The sequence below is a fragment of the Lactuca virosa genome, chromosome 7 (assembly GCF_052849685.1).
Source record: "Lactuca virosa cultivar CGN04683 chromosome 7, Lactuca_virosa_CGN04683_v6, whole genome shotgun sequence".
In the NCBI taxonomy this organism is placed as follows: domain Eukaryota; kingdom Viridiplantae; phylum Streptophyta; class Magnoliopsida; order Asterales; family Asteraceae; genus Lactuca; species Lactuca virosa.
In genome coordinates, this window is record NC_136432.1 from 170730094 (window position 1) to 170754265 (window position 24172).

At 44.1% G+C, this 24172-nt stretch overlaps 1 protein-coding gene across 1 annotated transcript; it reads left to right on the forward strand.

The window, feature by feature from the left end:
• Positions 1-1571: 1571 nt before the first annotated feature.
• Positions 1572-22750, forward strand: LOC145127310 (uncharacterized). Its single transcript, XM_079062526.1, has 2 exons — positions 1572-2201; positions 22616-22750. Exons 1-2 carry the CDS (start codon positions 1572-1574, stop codon positions 22748-22750), a joined length of 765 nt encoding a protein of 254 aa, XP_078918652.1.
• The last annotated feature ends 1422 nt before the right edge of the window (positions 22751-24172 follow it).

Below are 24172 nucleotides of genomic sequence, written 5' to 3' on the forward strand. Positions count from 1 at the left end.
CGGGTCAAGTACATACCAGTTATAGTTATGGGCTTAGACACCAAATCCAACAGTCTCCCATTTGGATAAGTCTAATAACTATTACTGTTAATGCACTTCTGGATCCGACTTAGCAATTGTAAGCTTTCAAAAGCCTTTGTCGAACTCTGACCTAGTCAGTGACGCATCCTTTAGATAAGGGATCATATACTCCTCTGTTCTCAAGATATCTATGCGGACAAACACATGGAACATAGTCATACTTATTGTCCTGCAATTTGTTTCCCGATTTCTAATTAGTCTGGAATAGAACATAACTGAACACATCAATTTAGTTCTGACCGGGCCCGACACATAAGTCAAATAGCATGTATTTTCCTGGAATCCTACAGACAAGGTAGGAGCAGATAGGGAGGTCATAGAACACAAACTCGTGATCAAACCGGGTGCCAAGGAAATCAAGCAGAAAAAACGGGTTCAAGGGGAAGACAGGAACGTGACAATCAATGTCGAGGTCGCCAAACTAACCAAAGCGGGAATACTCCAGGAAGCAGTCTTCCCGACCTGTATTGCAAACCTCGTCTTGGTTAAAAAGCACGACGGCACGTGGCGCATGTTCATCGATTATTCCGGTCTAAACAAGGCGTAGCCTAAAGATTGCTACCGCTTACCAGAAATTGATCAAAAAGTCGAATCCCTGCAGGATTTCAGAATAAAATGCTTCCTAGATGCGTACAAGGGGTACCACCAGATCTTGATGAGCAAAGAATATGAAGAGAAAACAGACTTCTATAGGGAGCATAGGGCTTTTTGCTACACCAAAATGTCGTTCGGCTTGAAGAATGCAGGAGCAACCTAGCAACGTCTTTTCGAGTCTATCTTCACCAACCAAATTGGAAGAAACATTGAAGTATACGTCGATGACATGGTCATAAAAAGCCCAGACGACAGGAGATTACTGGATGATGTGGAAGAAACGTTCAAAACATTGGAAAAGGTTAGGATGAAGTTGAACCCGGGGAAGCGTACCTTCAGTGTCGAGGAAGGTCAATTCCTGGGATGCTATGTCACCACGAAAGGAATACAACCCAACCTAACCAAGGTGGACGGGATGATGGAAGTACCATCCCCACACACTCTGAGGGATACCCAAGGGATAAATGGTAACTTGACCGCTCTAAGCCGTTTCATCTCCAAGTCAGCGGAAAAAGCCATGCCGCTTTTCCACACTCTAAAAGGATGAATTGAAAAGAGCAACTTCCCATGGACGCCGGCAACAGAAATAACACTCCATCAGATTATGGAAGCCCTACACAGACTACCCACACTGGCCAGTCTCATTCTAGGAGAAACGCTAAAAGTGTACCTCTCAACCTCTGACGAAGTCATCTCTTCGGAATTGGTAGTAGAGAGGGAAGGAAGGCAAGTGCCGATCTACTTCGTCAGTGGGCCCAGAAACCAACTACCCCATCCTTGAAAAATTGGTGATGGCACTCATCTATGCAGCACGATGCTTGAGGCGCTACTTCCAAGCACATCAGATAGAGGTATTTACAAACTGCCTGATCAAACAAATACTACTCAAGCCAGAAATGTCTGGACGACTGGAGAAATGGGCGATCGAGCTGGGGGAACATGACATTAGTTATTGCCCACGTACAAGAATCAAGGGGCAGGCGTTAGCAGACTTCGTCCTCAAAATTCCAGGCGAAGTGATAACAGTTGCCCAGAAGAAAGAGCTATCAGGCACCGGTCAGCTAAAGGATGGCCAGATGTGGATCCTATACACCGATAGAGCATCTAGTAAAGAAAGATCAGGGGCGGGCCAGATCCTAACAAGCCCAAAAAGGGAAGAAATAACCTACGCCCTCCATTTTGATTTCCATACCTCTAATAATGAGGCCGAATATGAGGCCTTACTCGCCGGACTGCGACCGACAAGACAGATGGGCGCAGACATGATAAAAGCTCTGACAGATTCAAGGTTAGTAGCTAACCAGATCAATGGACAATTTGAATCAAGAGACAAACGAATGGAGAAATATGTAAAGACTGTGCAAAGTCTTGTCAAACCTCTCAAAGAGTTTATCATCAAACAAATCCCAAGAGGGGAGAATATAAGAGAAGACGCCCTCAGCAAGTTAGCATCGACAAGATTCGACCACTTATCCAAGAATGTTTTGGTAGAAGTGCTCAAAGAGAGGAGTATAGATGAGTGGCAGGTACACACTCTAACTCCAGCACGACACACATGGATGACGCCGAGAGTCGGGTATCTACAGCATGGTATCCTGCCAGATAGTTATGAAGAAGCTAGGAAAGTACGGATTAAAGCACCATTATATACAATCATAGAAGGAGTACTGTAACGGAAAGGGTTCATGACGTTGTGGCTAAATTGCATAGATGAAGCCAGGGGCAAGGAAGCACTTCGAGAGGCACACGCCGACCCAGCAGGCGCTCATGAAGGGGCAAGGGCCCTTACAGGAAATATACTTCGGATGGGGATCTACTGGCCAACCATACACAAAAATGTGTCTAAAATAACGCGAAAATGTATAGAGTGTCAAGTTACTCCCCAGTCCAAGGGGTTCCCCTGACGTCCCTGACAATCTTTTCTAGTCTGTGGCCTCTCTACCAATGGGGAATCAAGATCGTTGGACCATTCCCAGATGCTCCTGGAAAGGTGAAATTCCTGGTAGTTGAGGTTGACTACTTCACCAAGTGGATAGAGGCTGAATCGTTAACATGCATAAATGGAAGACATATGATCAAATTTCTATGGAAGAACATAATAACAAGGTTCGGAATACCCAGGGTACTCATTAGTGACAATGTATTGTAGTTCACCAAAAACCTGTTCCGAAGTTGGTGTACTGAGAAGGGGATTGAGCAACGGTTCACATCAGTAGCGCATCCCAGGCTAACGGCCAGACCGAAGTATCTAACAGAACATTGGTGAGCGGAATCAAGAAACGCCTAGGGAAAGCTAAAGGCAATTGCGTTGAAGATCTACAAGGAGTACTCTAGTCGTACGAAACTGTAACACCTTGTTTCGAATTGTTCCCATGTTGGGGATGGCGATCAGGGATTGGGTATTAGCAGGCTTCGGATCCTTGAGAAATTGAGCTTGGGGATGGCGATCACCTCTCACCCTTATCTCATGGTCTATATCACCTCTTATCTCAACATTCAATTCATATTTCATCTACCCATGTTTTACCCAACATATTTTGTAGATATAAAATACATATACAGTTTAAATCATTTAAAACATATATAAAATCTTCCTTTCAGCATAGACAGCAAGTATTCAGACAATATGCACACATAGCACGTAATTTATATAAAATACTTTGTATCTATGTGTAACATGAAAGTAACTATGCACTCACTTGTTAAAGTGATGATTCCAAACTCGGGCAGCGCTTCACTTTTAACGATTCTATTTTCCTTCGACAAAACCTAGCATTATTATCGCTAAATTTTAGTTTAATATTTATCGTGACTAATTATTAGTCTTAGCATTATTATTATTATATAAGCGTTTAAACAATATTTTCCAAACACTATGTACAGACAGGGCCAGACATAAAAAACCGGAGGGCAGGACCATTTTGGCATATAGCACTTCTGAAATCCAACAACCCTATGCGGCCCTTTAAACCAGATTCCCCGTACCGCGACTAGTTAAAAAGATATTATAACGACACTTATATAACCCTTAATAATAGCTCAAATAATTATTTAAGGTCCTAATAACGTTACTATATTTAAATAAAAACTATATTAAAAATTAGGTAGGCGTATCTTACCTACGAGGGGGTTTGGCTAGAAGTCGGGCTCTGGAGGGGCAGGACTTCCGAGCCAAAAGCTCTTCTTCTCGGAGCCGTCGAGCGCTTCGTGGCTTTCTTCTAGCGCTAAGGGAGCTTTTGGGAGGTTTAGAGAGAGTGTAAAGAGAAGAAAGAATGGGAAAGTTGTGAAGAAAATAAGGGTGGGAGAGGTTCTATTTGTAGGGTGAAATATGGCTGAACTTGGTGCCACATGTCACCATCTGGTGGCAAGACTTGGGGAGAAAGCAATGGCCAAGATTGTTCCACATCACCCATTTTCGCACAGCACACTTCCGACTTCTAAAATCCGTAACTTTCGCATACGAGCTCCGTTTTTGATGTTCTTTATATCCACTCGTAGGTAAAAATAAGATCTACAACTTTTATTTTTACTCCGTAGGCTAATTCTCGACTGATCTTAAATTTAACAGTAGAAGGTGACAACACTGTTAAATGTCTGCGTAAAATTCATAACTTCTACATACGGACTCCGTTTTCGTCTGTATTTTTGTCGTTGAGTTCCTATTAATGAGATCTTCAAATCTAATTTAGGCCGCGTTGGCCAAAAACTGTTCGATCTAAAATTCGAGTTTCGGGTCGTGCACTTCTAGGCCAAATCATAGAAAAATCATAACTTCCTCATACGAAGTCATATTTGGGTGTTCTTTTTATGCACGCTCTCGGTTTAACGTATACTACAGCTTTTGTTTAGATCACTAAGGCCAAAAAGTCATCTATCGTAAATTCACTATTTACGTCGCGTAGTGTCGTGTCGGTTTTGTCGCGAAACGTCGACGAGCCATAACTTCTTCGTTATAACTCGGATTTCGGCATTCTTTATATGTACGGAACCCTTGTGACATATTCTACAACTTGGTTAAGATTACTCCTTCTAAATAATCTCCATCAAAAACTCATTTTTGATGCTCATTGTCTCTAAATTGACTAGCCCGGATCTACGGGCATTACAAAACACATCAGTGGTATCAAAGCCTAGGCTTGTTTTCTTGATACTTGATGCAAAATGCTTGAAAAAATCGATTTTTTTGTTCACTGTGCAGTGAACTCGCCTAGTCCATGGGGGGACTCGACAAGTGCAAGTGTAAAAGCATCCTACTAGTCGAGTAGGTTCTTGCACTAGACGAGTAGAAGGCCCTGTGTGCATATTTTCGAGTTTTGCTGCTGTAAATGGACTAAAATCATTACCCTAAACTGTTTTGGACTTGTAAAACCTGTTTTTGGTGTGGTAATGATTATGCTAATCCATTTTTAATGGTTATTATCAAAATTTCAAGTTTTATATGTGTTTATATGATTCTTGAAATTGTTGATATGAATGTTCATACACTTATGAGTTTGGTAGGTCATAGGAATTATTTGCAAATTGGTTGTTAGTTTAATTCTTGATCTAAGTGTTTTAATGGAATCCATAATTTGTCCTCAAGTTATGGATTACCAAAAGTCTTTTCTTTTAAAGTCCATTAAAGAACACATTAGTTACATAAAATGAAGAGTCTTCATTTTATTAAACCATTAACTCATAAGTTATGAAGTTGAAAAGTTTTTAATAGTTACAAAACTTGCCATTAAGTTTTGGAACATGTAAAGTCACTTTAGAAAACTTTAGTTCCAACCCCTAGAATTTTAAAAGTTAAAATTCAACCCTTATACTTTACAGTATTATAAGTTAATAATATATATATATATATATATATATATATATATATATATATATATATATATATATATATATATATAAGATCAAGTTGTTTTACCGTTAGTAGGCCTCATTCACATAGCCGGTCTATATGGGGGGTATAAGGATGTTGCCTATAAATGGCAGCTTAATGGGTGTCCACTCTCACCCACCGCTTCCTTGACTGATGGAGGGTCGTTAGCCGAACGGGTAGGACAATGACTTTAATTCTCATTAAAAGTACAATGATTATTATAAAGTAACTAAATGTTTTATAAATTCCGAATCTTAGTTACTTTAGGAAAATGTGAATTTGGTGCTAACCCATGAAATTACACTTTGCACCTTGCTTAAGTCGTTAGTGGAGCGTGTGTGGTTAACCGGCACGCTAACTGGGATTTAACAAGGTTGGCAAAGGGTGGCTTATGGTTTATCATAGATCGGTGGAGCGCGTGTGGTTAACCGGCGCATCGATTAGGTGATAAAATTAAGAGTACCAAGTAAATTTGCATGGTTATTCACACCTTGTTTTGTGATCCTTGGCATCCCAGTCACAAAACTTGAAGGGCACAATCGAGATTGAAACATGCCATTGAAAAGTTCAATGAATCTCAAAAGAATATAGGAGTTTGAAAACCAATTAAAACCTAATAATACATTTCGTTTTCATGGTGGAAATTGGTGAATCGTAATTCGCCTAGCTTCAAATATTGTATAGCTTGGATTACGGCATCCCTCTTCCAAGTTATAAAGAATTGTGTTGGGTCCTAGCCTTAATATTACATTTTGGTGTCTTATTAAGGATTCTATATCTAATCTAAACTTGTCTTTCTTCTTTTCAGATGTCTTCCAACAATGCTTCTTCTTGCTCAAACTCTACCGGCTCCTTCTCTCTCATGAACCTTTGTGGGAGAGTCATCTTTGATGGGACTAATTTTAATGATTGGATTAGGAACATAAACATGGTCACTCGCTATGAGGACAAGGAATATGTCCTCGACAAGGAGCTGAAGGAACTTGATGAGTCTTCTGCTACTCCAGAGGAGATCGCTGACTTCAGGACTCATGAGAGAGATGTCACTAAAGTGACATGTATCGTGCTTGTAACATCCCAAAATTTGAGGCCAAAAAAAATTTTAAATTAAGTAATCATCATTTAGGTTACCAAACATTGTCACTATTTCATCATTCATAAAATCATAAAATCATGTCTCGAAAACCATATCATCAGGAACAATGAAAATCATAGTACAATCCCAGAAAATACGACGCGAAAACCATGTGTGTGATGTGCTGCTACACCACCGGCTCTTTCCCCTTGGACGAAGAGGTACCTGAAACCAAAACTGAAACTGTAAGCACAAAGCTTAGTGAGTTCCCCCATCATACCACATACCACATAACACCGTCGGTATCTTTCAACCGGTAACTGCCATCGGTATCTTTCAACCGGTAACCATCATCGGTATCTTTCAACCGGTACACGCCATTGGTATCTTTCAACCGGTAATTGGGGACTATTTCACCCCCTAGCATTAACATACAGTAACGAGAGGTAATCATACAGTCAGGCATAACTAGGTAGGGACAACTAATCCCTTCTACACACATATCATATCACACAGGCATATCCCACGACCATAACACATTAACATACCAAGATAATTATCACAAAGACAATCATCTCAAACATAACTACCCACTGTTGGGCCGGCAATGGTGCCTTAGACCCACCCCTACTGGAAGGTAACTCACCTCGTAGTAATAGCAGCCGATCTGTGCGTGAACTCTCTGTCTGATGTTGCTGCTCCGAAAATCCTCCGGCTATAATTCCCACAAAACACTCAATCAGGTTCTGATAACTACTCTTATGGTAGAATGACTATTTTACCCCTGACCTAGTCAAAGTCAAGCCAAACTCAACTTCCAGCTGTCCTGACTCACCGAGTTGGGCCGCCAACTCGTCGAGTCCTTATCCATCTAATTGTCCTCATTCCCGTCCCTACTCGTCGAGTTAGGCAATGACTCGACGAGTTCTCCTCCTATTCGAACATCGAATGATCCTTCATCCGACTCGCCGAGTGTATGAACAACTCGCCGAGTTCATCTTCATCTGAAGAACAAGTCCAATCCTAGACTCGCTGAGTTGTATTAACAACTCGTCGAGTTCATCTTCATATGCTGGGAGATTGCCTTGGACTCACCGAGTCTGTTCATGTACTCGCCGAGTCCCATGAACTCCAGGTCTAAGGCTAAGTCCAATACGTTGGGTCACTCCTTTGGATCCTCTAAAACACTTACATCACCCAACTGGGTTCCTTCGAACCCTAACAGAAAAAGGGAGTCAAGTCTCCGACTCGCCGAGTCCCAAGAACGACTCGCCGAGTCGATAACGTCCATCTCTAATTCTTCGATTTCTGAAGTGCAACTCTTGTCCAAATGATAGATCTATGCCCCTAAGATCGATCTAGCACGTAAAGCTACAAAATTTACGTGTATGCATGGGACTTTGAGCCTAAAATGCCCAAAAGAAGCTCTTAAGATGCATGGAGCCTTCCATGGGTGCAAAAGCAACCCCTAACTGCCTTGTGACCCCTCCAAGGTCCTAGATCCGAAGCCTTGACCCCCCAACCATGCTTACAATCATGGTTGGTTACAAAATATGGCCTAAAAAGCCCTAAATCTCCCCAAAAAGGGATCTAACAAAAGAACAAGCAAGGTATAGATTTTATACCTTCTGGAGACTGCAAATGATGAACCAACAAGGACTCCTTTGGTCTTCTCTTGATCCCTCTAAGTTCTTCCTTCTTCCTTTTGATCAAAACCACCAAAAATCACCACAATTGCCTTAGATCTTCACACACACAATTAGGGTTCACTATGGAGGGTTTCTGGGAGCAATAGGGACGAGTGGGGGCTGAATGAGATGATTAAATAGGGTGCAAACCCTCAGATTAGGGTTTTTGTCCAGACAGCGTTTACTCGTCGAGTCCGGCCGCCGACTCGACGAGTCTACCACTTAAACCCCGGGTCTAAACCGCTTCTACTCGTCGAGTTGGGCCGCCAACTCGTCGAGTCCCAAGACAAAATGCAAAATTCTTAAATAAAGGAAATACATACCAGGAACTAGGTGCTACAAATCTCCCCCCACTTATTTTAGACTTAGTCCTCGAAGTCTGCTGCTCGTTCCTGGAAAAGCTCCGGATAATGCTCCATCATCTCATCCACCGGCTCCCATGTCCATTCCGAGCCCTTTCGGTGCTGCCATTGCACCTTGACCAGCTCGATCTTCTTGTTCCTCAGGTCCTTCAACTTCCGGTCGAGGATCGCCACAGGTCGCTCAATGTAATTCAGGCTGTCATCGACCTGAATATCCTCCAGGGGCACCACTGCTGAGTCGTCCACCAGGCACTTCCGCAGCTGTGAGACGTGAAAGGTGCTATGAATCTGACTGAGTTCGGCTGGCAGATCCAACCTATACGCCACCTTGCCCACCCGGGCTATAACCTCAAAAGGTCCAATATATCTGGGACCCAAATGGAACCCACTCCCCACGCAGTCCTGGGAAGTTTGGTGATGAAGTCCATAGTAATATCTTCCCACTTCCACAGAGGAATATCCAACGGCTGCATCTTGCCGTGTGGCCTCTGGTGCTCGGCCTTGACCTTCCTGCGGGTCAAGCACCGCTCCACGTACCATGCTACATCCCGCTTCATGCAGGGCCACTAATAGTCTAGACGAAGATCTCTATACATCTTCGTCGCCCCGGGATGAATGGAGAATCGGGATTTGTGCGCCTCCTCCAACAACACCTGGCACACACCCCCGAGGTATGGTACCCACACCCTACGGTGTAATGTCAATAATCCTCGGCTATCATAGTCGAAGAAGGAAACCTGTCCCACAATCCGCTCACTCTTCCAATGTTCCTCCTTCATGGCCTCCTATTGGGCCTCCCGAATCCGCTCCAACAACGGAGTCACCACTGTCATCCTCATACAGATGTCCCTGATCGGCGCTGCCTTGCGGATAAGCGCGTCGGCCACCACATTGGCCTTCCCCGGGTGGTAGAGGATCTCACAGTTATAATCATTTACCACATCAAGCCACCGACGCTACCTCATATTCAGGTTTGGCTGGTCCATGAGATACCTCAGGCTCTTGTCGTCCGTGTAGATAGTACAACAAACCCCATATAGGTAATGGCGCCAAATCTTGAGGGCGAACGCAACAACCCCCAGCTCTAAATCATGCGTCGGGTAGTTCGCCTCGTGAGGCTTGAGCTGCCTCGAAGCGTAAGCAATAACATGCCATCTCTGCATCAATACTGCACCCAAGCCCCAGATGGACGCATCACAGTATATAACAAAATCCTCCATGCCCTCTGGTAGGGCTAAGATTGGCGCCTCACACAATCTTTGTCTCAATGTCTCGAATGCAACCTGCTGCTCAGGCCCCCAGCGGAAGACCACGGCTTTCCTCGTCAGCCTGATCAGGGGCACAACTATCTTGTAGAAGTCCTTAATGAATATCCGATAGTAGCCTGCCAATCCCAGGAAGCTCCGAATCTCGGATGGAGACCTCGGAACCTCCCACCTCATCACGACCTCTACCTTTGCTGGGTCAACCGAAATCCCGTCCTGGTTCACGAGATGCCCAAGGAACTGCACCTCGCGCAACTAGAACTCGCACTTGGAGAACTTGGCATACAAGCTCTCCCTCCTCAAAGTATCCAGAACCTCCCGTAGGTGTTCCTCATGCTGCTGTCTCGTCTTGGAATATACCAAGATATCATCAATAAAAACTATCACAGACCGATCCAACATCGGTCTGCACACGCGGTTCATGATATCCATGAACGTGGAAGGAGCATTGGTGAGCCCGAAGGGCATCACCACGAACTCATAATGGCCATAGCGCGTCCGGAAAGCAGTCTTCTGCACATCCTCTTCTCTGACCCTCATCTGATGATACCCCGAACGCAAATCAATCTTGGAGAACCAAGATGCACCCTGTAGCTGATCAAAGAGGTCATCGATATTAGGGAGTGGGTAACGGTTCTTTACCGTTACCTTATTCAGCTCCCTATAATCTATACACATCCGATGCGACCCATCCTTCTTCTTCACAAACAGAATCGGGGCTCCCCAGGGTGAACTGCTCAGTCTAATGAATCCCTTGTCTAACAGCTCCTGCAGCTGTGTAGACAACTCCTGCATCTCAGGAGGAGCCAACCGATACAGTGCCTTGGCTATCAGAGCCGCACCAGGGACTAGTTCAATCCTGAACTCTACCTGCCTCTCCGGAGGTATCCCAGGCAACTCCTCGGGTAATACGTCCGCAAACTCTCGTACCACGGGCACATCGCCCACCGTTGCCTTACCCATCTCCTGTGTATCCATCACATAGGCAACAAATCCTATGCAACTTTGCTGAAGGTAACGCCTAGCTCTCATTGCTAAACACAAAGCTGGTCCTCGCGGTGGCCTCTCGCCATGAATCACCAGATCTCCCCCACTTGGGGTCCTGATCTGCACCAACTGCTGCGCACAGTCAATCACTGCCCCATTGGGGCTTAGCCAATCCATACCGATAATAACCTTGTTCCCCCGCAAAGGTATGGGAACCAGGTCTACCAGATAACGCTCCTCAAACAGTCGCAGGACGCAATCTCGGTAGACCACTGGTGGGCCGGCATTGGTGCCTTAGACCCACCCCTACTGGAAGGTAACTCACCTCGTAGTAGTAGCTGCTTATCTGTGCGGGAACTCTCTGTCTGCTGCTGCTGCTCCGGAAATCCTCCGACTATAATTCCCACAAAACACTCAATCAGGGTCTGATAACTACTCTTATGGTAGAATGACTATTTTACCCCTGACCTAGTCAAAGTCAAGCCAAAGTCAACTTCCAGCTGACCTGACTCGCCGAGTTGGGCCGCCAACTCGTCGAGTCCTTATCCATCTAATTGTCCTCATTCCTGTCCCTACTCGCCGAGTTAGGTAATGACTCGACGAGTTCTCCTCCTATTCGAACATCGAATGATCCTTCATCTGACTCGCCGAGTTGTATGAACAACTCGCCGAGTTCATCTTCATCTGAAGAACAAGTCCTATCCTAGACTCGCCGAGTTGTATGAACAACTCGTCGAGTTGATGTTCATATGCTGGGAGATTGCATTGGACTCGCCGAGTCTGTTCATGCACTCGTCGAGTCCCATGAACTCCAGGTCTAAGTCTAAGTCCAATACGTTGGGTCACTCCTTTGGATCCTCTAAAACTCTTACATCACCCAACTGGTTTCCTTCGAACCCTAACAGAAAAAGGGAGTCAAGTCTCCGACTCGCCGAGTCCCAAGAACGACTCGCCGAGTCGATAACGTCCAGCTCTAATTCTTCAATTTCTGAAGTGCAACTCTTGTCCAAATGATAGATCTATGCCCCTAAGATCGATCTAGCACGTAAAGCTACAAACTTTACGTGCATGCATGGGACTTTGAGCCTAAAATGCCTAAAAAGAAGCTCTTAAGATGCATGGAGCCTTCCATGGGTGCAAAAGCAACCCCTAACTGCCTTGTGACCCCTCCAAGGTCCTAGATCCGAAGCCTTGACCCCCCAACCATGCTTGCAATCATGGTTGGTTACAAAATATGGCCTAAAAAGCCGTAAATCTCCGCAAAAAGGGATATAACAAAAGAACAAGCAAGGTATAGACTTTATACCTTCTGGAGACTACAAATGATGAACCAACAAGGACTCCTTTGGTCTTCTCTTGATCCCTCTAAGTTCTTCCTTCTTCCTTTTGATCAAAACCACCAAAAATCACTACAATTGCCTTAGATCTTCACACACACAATTAGGGTTCACTATGGAGGGTTTCTGGGAGCAATAGGGACGAGTGGGGGCTGAATGAGATGATTAAATAGGGTGCAAACCCTCTGATTAGGGTTTTTGTCCAGACAGCGTCTACTCGTCGAGTCCGGCCGCCGACTCGACGAGTCCACCACTTAAACCCCGGGTCTAAACCGCTTCTACTCGACGAGTTAGGCCGCCAACTCGTCGAGTCCCAAGACAAAATGCAAAATTCTTAAATAAAGGAAATACATACCAGGAACTAGGTGCTACAGTGCTGGCCACGATGACAGTCGAGCTCCAAAAGTCCTATGAGGACTTTTATCCTTTTGAGATGCACCAGGATTTGATGGAAAGATACCATCAGAGTGCTCGTCAAGAGCGATATGAAATAATCTCCTCCGTGATAACAACCCGAATGAAAGATGGTGAACCCATCACGGGCCACATGCAGAAAATGCAAAGGTTTGTGGACCGTCTGCTGAAGTTGAATGTGAACTTCCCCGAGGAGTTGGCAATTGACATCATATTGAACTCCTTATCTACTTGTTATTATCGGTTCCGAATAACCTATCATATGAACAAGGAGGAGGTCACACTCAACAAACTTCAAGGACTTTCAAAGACCGCCGAAAGTGGTCTTAAAGGTAAATCGGTTGTTACCACTCCTACTCCTACCACTGCCCCTGTTCTGGCCATCGAGCAAGGTAAAGGGAAGAAGAAGAAGACCTCTTCAAAGGGTACCAAAGGAAAGTCTCTTGATGGCTCCTCTTCAATTAGAACCAAAGGTGGTTCTGTCACTCCTTCTGCCAACCCTAAAGAGGCTGAATGCTTCTATTGCCATGAAAAGGTGCACTGGAAGTGAAACTACCCAAAGTACTTGCAAGATGTTAAGTATGGGAAAGTGAAACCCAACCATGGGTTGTATTCACTTTCCCATCCTTCATATCTTGCTGGTACTTTGGGCACTTCCGCTTCCAATGCGACTTTTCGTGGCAATAGAAGCATTCAGCCTCTTTTGGGTCAGAAGAAGGAGTGACGAAACCTTTCTTGGTTCCACTTGAAAAGGAGCCATCAAGGGTCTTACCCTTGGTACCCTTCGAAGGGGTCTTCCTCTTCTTTCCTTTACCTTTCCCTATTGCGAAGACAGGGGCGGAGTTTGGAGTAGGAGTAGAAGTGGTAACAAACGACTTACTGTAACACTCTGTTCCGAATTGACTCCTAGTCTGAGGCGGTGGCTCGAAGGTCGGTCATTATAAGGATTATGGCTCTTGGGAAGGTAAGATATAGCCCCTTTTGGGTGCGGGTGATGTATTGGAAGCGATCTAGGTGTTTGGTTCGTGTTTCGGAGCCTAGGGGTATTTCGGTAAAATGGCAGTTCGGGTTTTTGTGGAAATGGACTTTTGTTCAAAAGGTATTTAGGAATATATGAGTTGATAGAAGTGTAGGGCTTCTCGTTACCTTTCCTTGGATATAAGGATTGTCTAAAACGGATTTATAACGAAGAAGTTATGGCCTTCGAAAGTTTAGTAGTTTCAGGCTTAGTCGAGTACGTTGGGCGTACACAAGGAGTACGTTGGGCGTACTAGTGAAGAAGGCATTACGCTGGGCGTACTTTTGGACTATGATGGGCATACTGACCAGGAGGATCGCGAATGTTCCCCGGAGTACGTTGGGCGTACTCCAGTCAGATCAGAACCCTATTTTAGCGTCTTGGACCCTATTTAAACTCCTTATCTCATAACCTAACCCTAATATCTTCAGCCTCCACCCCTCTAAACCCTAGAAATCGTCATATATCATCCATGGTGGCATTTTGAGCTTATGGAGTCCAATTTTGGGGTGTTTGACCCATTTTCAAGAAGATGAAGTTTGATGCAAAGATGAGAATCAAGGAGGCGCTTATGGATCTAGCTTTTAGGACTCATTCTCAGCTTGATAAAGCTCGGGAGGCTGGCGGGGCAGCAACTAAGGAATTCTTCAGGAAGCTTCTACATTCGAGGTGAGTCTTCTCACCATACCCATGGGTCTAAGGCACCAAGGCCGGCCCATTATGTTATTAGGGTAAATGTGTTAGTCATTCTGTGATTTGATATGTGATTGTATGTTAATGCATGGAAGACCCCGGGGGGAGCCTGTGGCATTGGATGTAATACCATGTGGGGTAGCCCAAGGCATTCCTAGGTAAAGACCATGTGGGGTAGCCCATGGCACAATGGTGTAAGACCCTGGGAGGAGCCCACGACATCCTTACAGGTTTATTTCTGTTATGTGTAGATATTTCTGTGATATATAATATGTTTATGTGATATGTGTTATGCTAGTTGTCTTTATGATACTTGCATGGAAGACCCCGGGGGGGAGCCCGTGGCAATTAGATATAAGACCATGTGGGGTAGCCCGTGGCATTCTCAGGTTAAGACCATGTGGGGTAGCCCATGGCACAATGGTGTAAGACCCTGGGGGGAGCCCACGACATCCTTACAGGTTTTTGGTATGCATGGCTTATGTGGTATATGTAGCTTTTATAGCTAGCAGGAAATGTAATACATGTAGCTTTTATAGCTAACAGGATATGTGTTATGTGGATTGTGGGTGTGGGGTATGCTCTGGGGACTCACTAAGCTTTGTGCTTACGGTTTACAATTTTGGTTTCAGGTTTCATCAATTTGGAAATGAAGGGCTCGGATTGATCGCAGTGCACACACCTATGATTTCCTCAATGATTGATTTTGGGATGAACTCTGATAAATGTTTTACTTAATGAGGATTTGACATGTTTGAAATAAATGGTATCAATGATTTAGTTGTAACAAAAATGAAATTTTTACCCTTGATTTTTGGGTCGTTACAAGTTGGTATCAGAGCCTTGGTTTGAGGGATTCGGACATACTTTCGGGTGTGTCTGAACTCAAACTGAGGATCTGTAAGGTTTTAAAGGAAAATATTTTCAAGGAAAAGTTTTCTAAGAAACGAAAGGGTGTGGTGCATGCAATCAGCCGAGCTCAAGTAAGTTTCCCCAGAATACCCACATCTGTTATCTGTTATGATTTGATTATGAATCTGGATATCGCATGGTAGTTAGGGCTAGGAGAGATGCCTTTATATGCTGTATGAGGTTTTAAACTTGCATGCTAGTACTGAGTAGTCAACAATAGGTTGGCCTGATATGTGGTGCTTGTAGCCATGAGGATATTGGATGTCATGCTGGAATGAGAATGATAATTGGTATTTGTAACTGCAATGTGTATGTTTTGAAAATTGTATACGGTTAGCATCTTACAGCCTTAGAATTATTGACTTGGCCTTATTTCCTGTTCCTCGTCTAGTTGTGGTCCTAGGGTAGAGTCGATTATTCGACAGTCTATTAGATCCTGTTCTGTGTATAATTTTCATGCATAAGGCAGCCGACAGTGAGGATGGATAGATGTGGACAGCGCAAGTCACGACATGTGGATGGAAAGTTCTATGATAGTTCTTTGGATCGGAGTGCTACTGCACGAATGCTGCTTGCTTTGTGCTTTGTGGAACTCTTGAATGATGGGATTCAGCTACTAAGCGGATATGACGATATCCAGGAGGCGGATCGCTGGCATCATGGGGAGTTCCTTAGCAGCTGATGGAAGGGTAAGGTTGAGAACCTACGAAATCCTAGGATATGCTCCAGTGAGTTAGTTGGGGCGGTTCGGTGAGGTTGGGAGCCTAGGAGAAGCCTAGTAGGTGTTTCGGTGGATATTGTGCTTTCTGTTTGGCGGATATTTGGCGCATCAGTGGGATAGGTGACTTAGAGGACCTGGAGTGATTCCGGAGGAAAGTATGGATAGGTGTGGAAGGTAGTATTGGGCCCATACCACTGGAAGCACAGGATCCATACTCGAATCGGGGAAAGTCTTGGAGAATAAAAGAAACCTAAGAAAGAGAAATTTTGATTATGATTGGATCGTGGGGGTAGTTGTTGTGCAGAATGCGGATGAGCACGCAAGGGAAAGGACCAGGGTTTGGTCCCGACTCCGATGGTGAGCCAGTTAGCAGAAGGACTGCTAGGATTTTGAGTTCGCCTTGGATCTCTTGTATCAAGCGGCGAGGATTGATGGTGCGATCGATTGCACATTCGGGATTGTAGACCAAGTCTCAGGGATAATTTGTAGCTCGGTTTAGAGCAGATATTGCTCCAGTTATTGCAGTGTAGTCGTGCCAATTGAGCCAGTGAGTGGGTCAGGGAGCGAGACCTGGGATGATGTGGATTCCAGAGCCCGAGGGCGGAAGATTGATTAGGAGTACCTCAATGAGAGAGGTTCAGGTCAGGTGAATTTATTGGAGGGTCTCGGGCGGAGACCCAAGAGTTTGGATCAGCATTTGAGAGGCCAGTAGGGTCGGATCCAGTGCAACGCTTGCAGAAACTGTGCGATGAAGTTTTGTTCCAAGGGTTGAACTGTCATTATGATCGGAAGGAGGTACTACGTTATGTTCTCAGGGTGGTCGGGGCACCACAGGAGGAGGTGGTCATAAACCCTTCATATGTTTGTGGATATGCTATCTTCGTCCATTTCTGGTGGATACCGGGTATTTGTAACGCTTGGGGAATTGTGATGAGTTGGATCTCAGGTTGGTTTTCTGCTATTGTCTGGGTTAGCAAGGGTTGTCAGATTCCATTCGGCATGTCAAGGAATCTTTGAGAGATCTTCGGGCGGATGTATCTTGCGAAGCGAATTCCGTATGTACCGTGATTGCTCCAAGTCGTTATCGGAATCTGTCCAGCGATCCGGGTTGTTACAGGTATAGCAGGTTTGGCCACGTCATCAGGGATTGGCCATAGGGATCAAGCCCATTACTCTTTCGTTGCGTGGACGACAAGGAGGTCGACTGTCTAACGATCGGGGAGGAGCAGTGGGTGCACCTGCTCCAGTCATTTTCGGGGTTGGTTCAAGGGCTTGAACGAGGGAATTATGACTAGGTTCCAGTAACCTTAGCAATTATGTTTGGAATGGCGTTTGGGGTTGTCAGAGGAAGAGAGAAGTGGTCGCCGAAGTGTTGTGGGAAGCATCCGGCTTTCGGACTCTGAGATCTGAGTGTGATATCAGTTTGAACAGCTAGAGTCATTGGCATTGTTGGGATTCAAGAAGTGTTAGCTGGTTTTCAGGAATCATGTTGTTTTGGAAGGGTTATTCATGGTGTTAAAGCTTTGTTAAGCACTGGCTGTCAGCAGATTGATCATTGGAACGAGAGAGGGTTTGGGAATCCTTCAATTCTCCTATGTTGAACGGACTTAGTTGAATCTAAGTGGGGGATATTTCTTCAGATATCCAGGATAGAGGCGAGTGTAATACGAGGATGCGTCTCACATTCCCCTTTGGGGGAGGAAAGTCGGCCTTAGGGGCTGACTGAATATAGGATATCGAGGATGGGAGTTCGGGAAACTCCTAAACATTTGGATCGGGTCGTTTGATGTCATATAGCAGGCTTTGGGGGAGGGAACCAGGTAGAGTCCCAGTCAGTGTTTGAGTTCAGTTGGGAGGATAGACCACGTGGGCGCTCAACGTGGAGATGTGTTTGGATTGATAGATGAGCGATAGGGCTATGGTCAGTGATCATGTCAGGGTGAAAGTGTTGTAAGACTACGGGGGAGCCGTAGCATTCACTAGCAGTCGGATAGTATGGAAAGTGTTGTAAGACTACGGGGGAGCCGTAGCATTCACTATCGGTCAGATAGTGTGGGAAGTGTTGTAAGACTGCGGGGGATCCGTAGCATTCACTAGCAGTAGAGAGTGTTGTAAGACTGCGGGGGTGTCATAGCATTCATGGATTCTTCCAAGTTATTTAGACTAAGGTAGGCTAGTTCGCAGGGTTGTGGGGGAGCCATAGCTTAGTTAGGATCAGGACCAGAGCTGATTGACCGATCGATTATCCGGGGGCGATCCCGGATGCTTATGGGAATTTGGGACAGAACTGGTAGAGGCTGTTGAGTTGCAGGATCTTGTGGATAAGTGGTACGTGGCGCAGTAAGGCTACGGCTGGGTATTCCTGATATTTGATCTCTTGGGAACGTGGTGGTTGGACCGGGTACGAGACTGGTAGTCTCGGGGAAATCGGCTAAGGGTATCTATTCATCAGTCCAGTAAGGGATGTCAGAAGTTATGGTGCATTATGGATCTCGAGGTAGTAGCGGGGGTATCGACTCGTTTCGGAAAGGATTCCGAATCGGGGTTTGCGCATATTCAGTGCAGGGTTTTATTGCAGTGAGATGGGATTTGGGAGCATAAGGATGCCAAGGGCATCAAATGTAGGATACCAGGGTAATGAATGGGTTGGTTCGATGGTAGCTCAAGCGATCACGATGTGACTCGAATTGGTTCTATAAGTAATGGGACCACGACATGTTGAACCAGGAAAAGACAGGTCAAGGGAGGTCGGGTATGATATAATACCACAGTTGTTCTTGTAGCATTCGTTTTTGCGTCAGATTTAGTGGCGACGGGTTGTCAGCCTGTCAAGATCGGATGGATCAAGGGATTGAAGGAGTCGAGAGAAGAGGTATCACTAGAGCAATTATTTTCAGACGAGGTGTCCTTCAGAGGTCATGTGGGTCTGTGGAGCGTGTGAATCTGGCACAACAATCAGGAAGGTGTCCGATGTTCCGGATGGTTGGCAGGCAAGTTGGGATCAGGAAGGTCCCGGGTGTTCTCCAAGAAAGCACCCATGTGGCAGCAAGAGGAGTAGGAGTGACTTCAGTGATTTGGGGTCTGTATGTGGAATTGTTGAATATTCGGTAGTCGCAGTTGACCGGTGATTTTTTTTCTTTAGTAAGCCTCAAGGTATTATGAGTGGGAAGTATTCTATCTAGACTGGTTTTTGTGAAGGCTGTTCGATGATGATTCGATGAGGGCAGTCTGTCAAGGAGACAGACCATCTCGGGACTTCAGATTTCAGATGGGGCAGGTGTGATCAGGTTGCAAGGAATTCGTTCATCTCCGTATTCTGGAAGCTTATGAGGATTGGTTTCAGTTGGCTTGGGTACGCTGTGGTATTCACGCGTTTGTGGCGATGTTGCTCAGGTTGTCTGGTATGTCGGGAATGGTGATGCATGATTTCGGGGACGAAATCTAATTTAAGTGGGGGAGAGCCGTAACACTCTGTTCCGAATTTACTCCTAGTCTGAGGCGGTGGCTCGAAGGTCGGTCATTATAAGTATTATGGCTCGTGGGAAGGTAAGATCTAGCCCCTTTTGGGTGCGGGTGATGTATTAGAAGTGATACAGGTGTTTGGTTCGTGTTTCGGAGCCTAGGGGTATTTCGGTAAAATGGCACTTCGGGTTTTTATGGAAATGGACTTTTGTTCGGAAGGTATTTAGGAAGATATAAGTTGATAGAAGTGTAGGGCTTCTCGTTACCTTTCCGTGGATATAAGGATTGTCGAAAACGAATTTATAACGAAGAAGTTATGGCCTTCGGAAGTTTAGTAGTTTCAGGCTTAGCCGAGTACGTTAGGCGTACACAAGGAGTACGTTGGGCGTACTAGTGAAGAAGGCATTACGCTGGGCGTACTTTTAATAGAAGTGTAGGGCTTATCGTTACCTTTCCCCGATGTACGATGGGCGTACCATATGTACGATGGGCGTACTACAGTCAGATCAGAACCCTATTTTAGGGTCTTGGACCCTATTTAAACTCCTTATCTCATAACCTAACCCTAATATCTTCAGCCTCCACCCCTCTAAACCCTAGAAATCGTCATATATCATCCATGGTGGCATTTTGAGCTTATGGAGTCCATTCTTGGGGTGTTTGACCCATTTTCAAGAAGATGAAGTTTGATGCAAAGATGAGAATCAAGGAAGAGCTTATGGATCTAGCTTTTAGGACTCATTCTCAGCTTGATAAAGCTCGGGAGGCTGGCGGGGCAGCAACTAAGGAATTCTTCAGGAAGCTTCTGCATTCGAGGTGAGTCTTCTCACCATACCCATGGGTCTAAGGCACCAAGGCCGGCCCATTATGTTATTAGGGTAAATGTGTTAGTCATTCTGTGATTTAATATGTGATTGTATGTTAATGCATGGAAGACCCCAGGAGGAGCCCGTGGCATTGGATGTAAGACCATGTGGGGTAGCCCATGTCATTCCTGGGTAAAGACCATGTGGGGTAGCCCATGGCACAATGGTGTAAGACCCTGGGGGAGCCCACGGCATCCTTACAGGTTTATTTGTGTTATGTGTAGATATTTATGTGATATATGATATGTTTATGTGATATGTGTTATGCTAGTTGTCTTTGTGATACTTGCATGGAAGACCTCGGGGGGAGCCCGTGGCAATTAGATATAAGACCATGTGGGGTAGCCCATGGCATTCTCAGGTTAAGACCATGTGGGGTAGCCCATGGCACAATGGTGTAAGACCCTAGGGGGAGCCCACGACATCCTTACAGGTTTTTGGTATGCATGGCTTATGTGTTATATGTAGCTTTTATAGCTAGTAGGAAATATGATACAAATAGCTTTTATAGCTAAAAGGTATGTGGATTGTGGATTGTGGGTATGGGGTATGCTCTGGGGGACTCACTAAGCTTTGTGTTTACGGTTTACAGCTTTGGTTTCAGGTTTCATCAATTTGGAAATGAAGAGCTCGGATTGATCGCAGTGCACACACCTATGATTTCCGCAATGATTGATTTTGGGATGAACTCTGATAAATGTTTTACTTAATGAGGATTTGACATGTTTGAAATAAATGGTATTAATGTTTTAGCTGTAACAAAAATGAAATTTTTACCCCTGATTTTTGGGTCGTTACACTTACCTTTAAGACCACTTTCCGCGGTCTTCAGAAGTCCTTGAAGCTTGCTGAATGTAACTTCCTCCTTGTTCATGTGGTATGTCATGCGGAATTGATCATAACACAAGGGTAAGGAGTGCCAAATGATATCTATTGCCAACTCCTCGGGGAAGTTCACATTAAGTTTCAGCAAACAGTCCTGTTGGGCTTATAGTGTTGCGTCATGGGCTCGGTCCTTAGCCCAATTTTGATTGCCGGTTTGGGCCTGTCCAACCGTGCATGTTTTTCTCTAGGGTTTAGTATTTAAGCTGCATGCATGTAGTCTTTGAAAAACATACGCTTTGCCTTTTATTCTTTTTTAGGATTGTAAACCCTAGCTCGCCTCTACAGTGGAAGTTCTTCATAGAGCTCTGCTGAGGCGTGACTATATTTGAATCATAAGCATATTGTTGATTATGTTATTGTGTTTGTTTTGTTTGATCTTTATCTTTTACCTGTGAAAGATCTAATCGATCAAAGATTAATTCCCATCAATTGGTATCAGAGCGGGTTCTTGTAGATCTCATAATCAATACAAGAAAAACCTTTATCAGACTACTTGCATATGTTGGTGATTGATTCTTGATTGTTTTTTATATTCCGCATTCGTCATCTCGGTTCTTGATTTGATGATTTTCTGCACATATATTGAAGATTATTGGTGTTTTGGCGGTATGGAATCAAAATTCTATTCAAGCAACTGCCATGGAGACTTATATTTTGTTGGTGTTCATCTGGTATTGTTTTTCTGTTCATATAATTTTTAGATCTGGTCATTCGTTTGATGTTGACAGTTTTATTTCCTTGTTTTAGCCCATTGATTTGTTCTTTGAACTGTTCTTAAGCCCAGTTTCTTCCGATTACTGTTCATGCGTTTTGAGCCCACGTATATTGATTTTTGTTCATTAAACTAAACCCATATGTCATTCTTTATAGTCGCACGTTCTGATTCACGCATCGGCACATCTCAAAACTGTGATTGTTGCATCTCGATTTCGCAATCCGTTCTCATATTCCGATTGAAATCATGATTCAAGACTCTATTTAATCATTTATGTTCGATTTTCTGTTCTTGAGTCAACGTTTTAAACAATTTCATTCTCAAAATCAGTTTTGATTCTATTTGATTATGGTATTTGAATCCCTTTGCTTAATCTGTTCCACATCTTGATTGGGTGTTTATCTAATGGAAATTTCGAATTCTTATGATGAACTGATGATGAACGAATGAACAGTACCGTATCTCAAGTCGATGGTCAAAATTGAAAAAGTCAATATTGGGACTGCAATCTAAATTAGAATCATGACTATTATCAGGGATGTGATGTTAAGAACAATTGGTATCAGGATTGGATTTTAATCGGGATGATTAAGCCGTTGTTCTTGTGAGTCAAGCAAAAGGTCAAAATTGGAATTATTGATCTGTGAATGATGTAATCGAATTTAAAGTACAGGTATTAGAAGCGCATCCTTCATCTGCCATCGGAATCGGATTTCATGGTCAAAATTGTGAGCTTACCTGCGAACGTTTGTTGTCCGCGACACGCAACGAACATGAGTTCAGATTCGTCTCAAGAACCTGTGAATGAAATCGTGACTCAATCGGGAAAAACTGCAGTCAAACAAAAGTCAAAATTAAGCTATTTGCGAACGAACGAAGGGTTTGAATTGACTGAGATTTGGGACGAACATCCTACCTGCGAACGACCAACCAGTTTCGGAAGAACGAGAGTTAAACAGAAAAGTCAAAATTGACTGTGAATTGGGTTGAACTTACTTTGAATCTCACTGTGTCTTTCACGAAAAGCGAACCTGTGATTGGGTTCTCACTTGGAACGAATGCCTTGGAAAGAAATAGGGGAAAACTAACCTGTGGTTCGCCTTGGCTAATGTTTCACTTTTTGTTCGCATCGTGATGCTTGATTTCGCTTTTGTATTAATGGCTTTGGTATGTACCTGGAACGAAATTGAGTTCGGTTGGTAGCTCTTGGAACGAAAGCACTTGGAAAAAAAGTAATGGAACGAAAGGGGGATGAACCGAAAGCGAACCTGTGCTCGGACCGAACATGGTTTCGGTTCAATGAACCTGGACCGAACTTGGTTTCGGGTGCTTGTACTCGGAGCGAACCTATTGTAGTCGATGTTTATATGTGCCAATTTCAAGGTTTCGCGTCTAGTTTGAGTCATCGTTGAAAGATCAACTGGAGTATGATGCAGTGTTATCTAAATGGGGAAGATGACTTATGATTACACTTTTGGTCCCTGTTGTTTTCACAGTTTGGCTTTTTTGGACCATTTCCAGTTTTTGCTTCAAATAAAGGGATATATTGAAGCTGAATTACCATTTCAGCCCCTGTCTTTCATCAAGTGACAGTTTCGGCCCAATATTCAGAAAAGTTTACTGCTTTGAGGGCCGGTGAACAGTTTTGGATTTTTCAACGCTCATATTTTTTCGTGAACAGAAAATTATGGATTCCATCAAGTCTTGGCGGTTCGGAAAGTCGTTTTTCGTGATAATGTCAAATTTTCACGACTTTTTCGGATTTTATACTTCATTGTATATATCATTTTGTCGCGGGGGAGAACATTAATTTTTTATCCATTCAAGATCATTCTCATGACCATTTGAAGGCTTTATAATCACGTTTTCGATTATAAATCGGGGGAGAATTTGGTATGGCCATTCGAAATTGGATTTGTGACTTTTCAATGTTGAAGATTTTTGGTAAAGCCTGTGGTAGAATTATGAAGGTAGCTTTTACAGTGGAAGTTCTTCATCGAGCTCTGCTAAAGCTTTTACATAGAAGTATCCTTTACAGTAGAAGTTCTTAATCGAGCTCGGCTAAGGACTTGTTATATCTCCGACTTCTAGTATTTTCTCGATCAAGTGGCATTACGAATCTTAAAATTTGGGTTGTTACATGATATTTTTGATGGCTTATATCATTAGCTTATTTGAAGATCATTGTGACTTGGAGGGGGAGCTCTTCAAAGACAAGAAGTGATTCGGT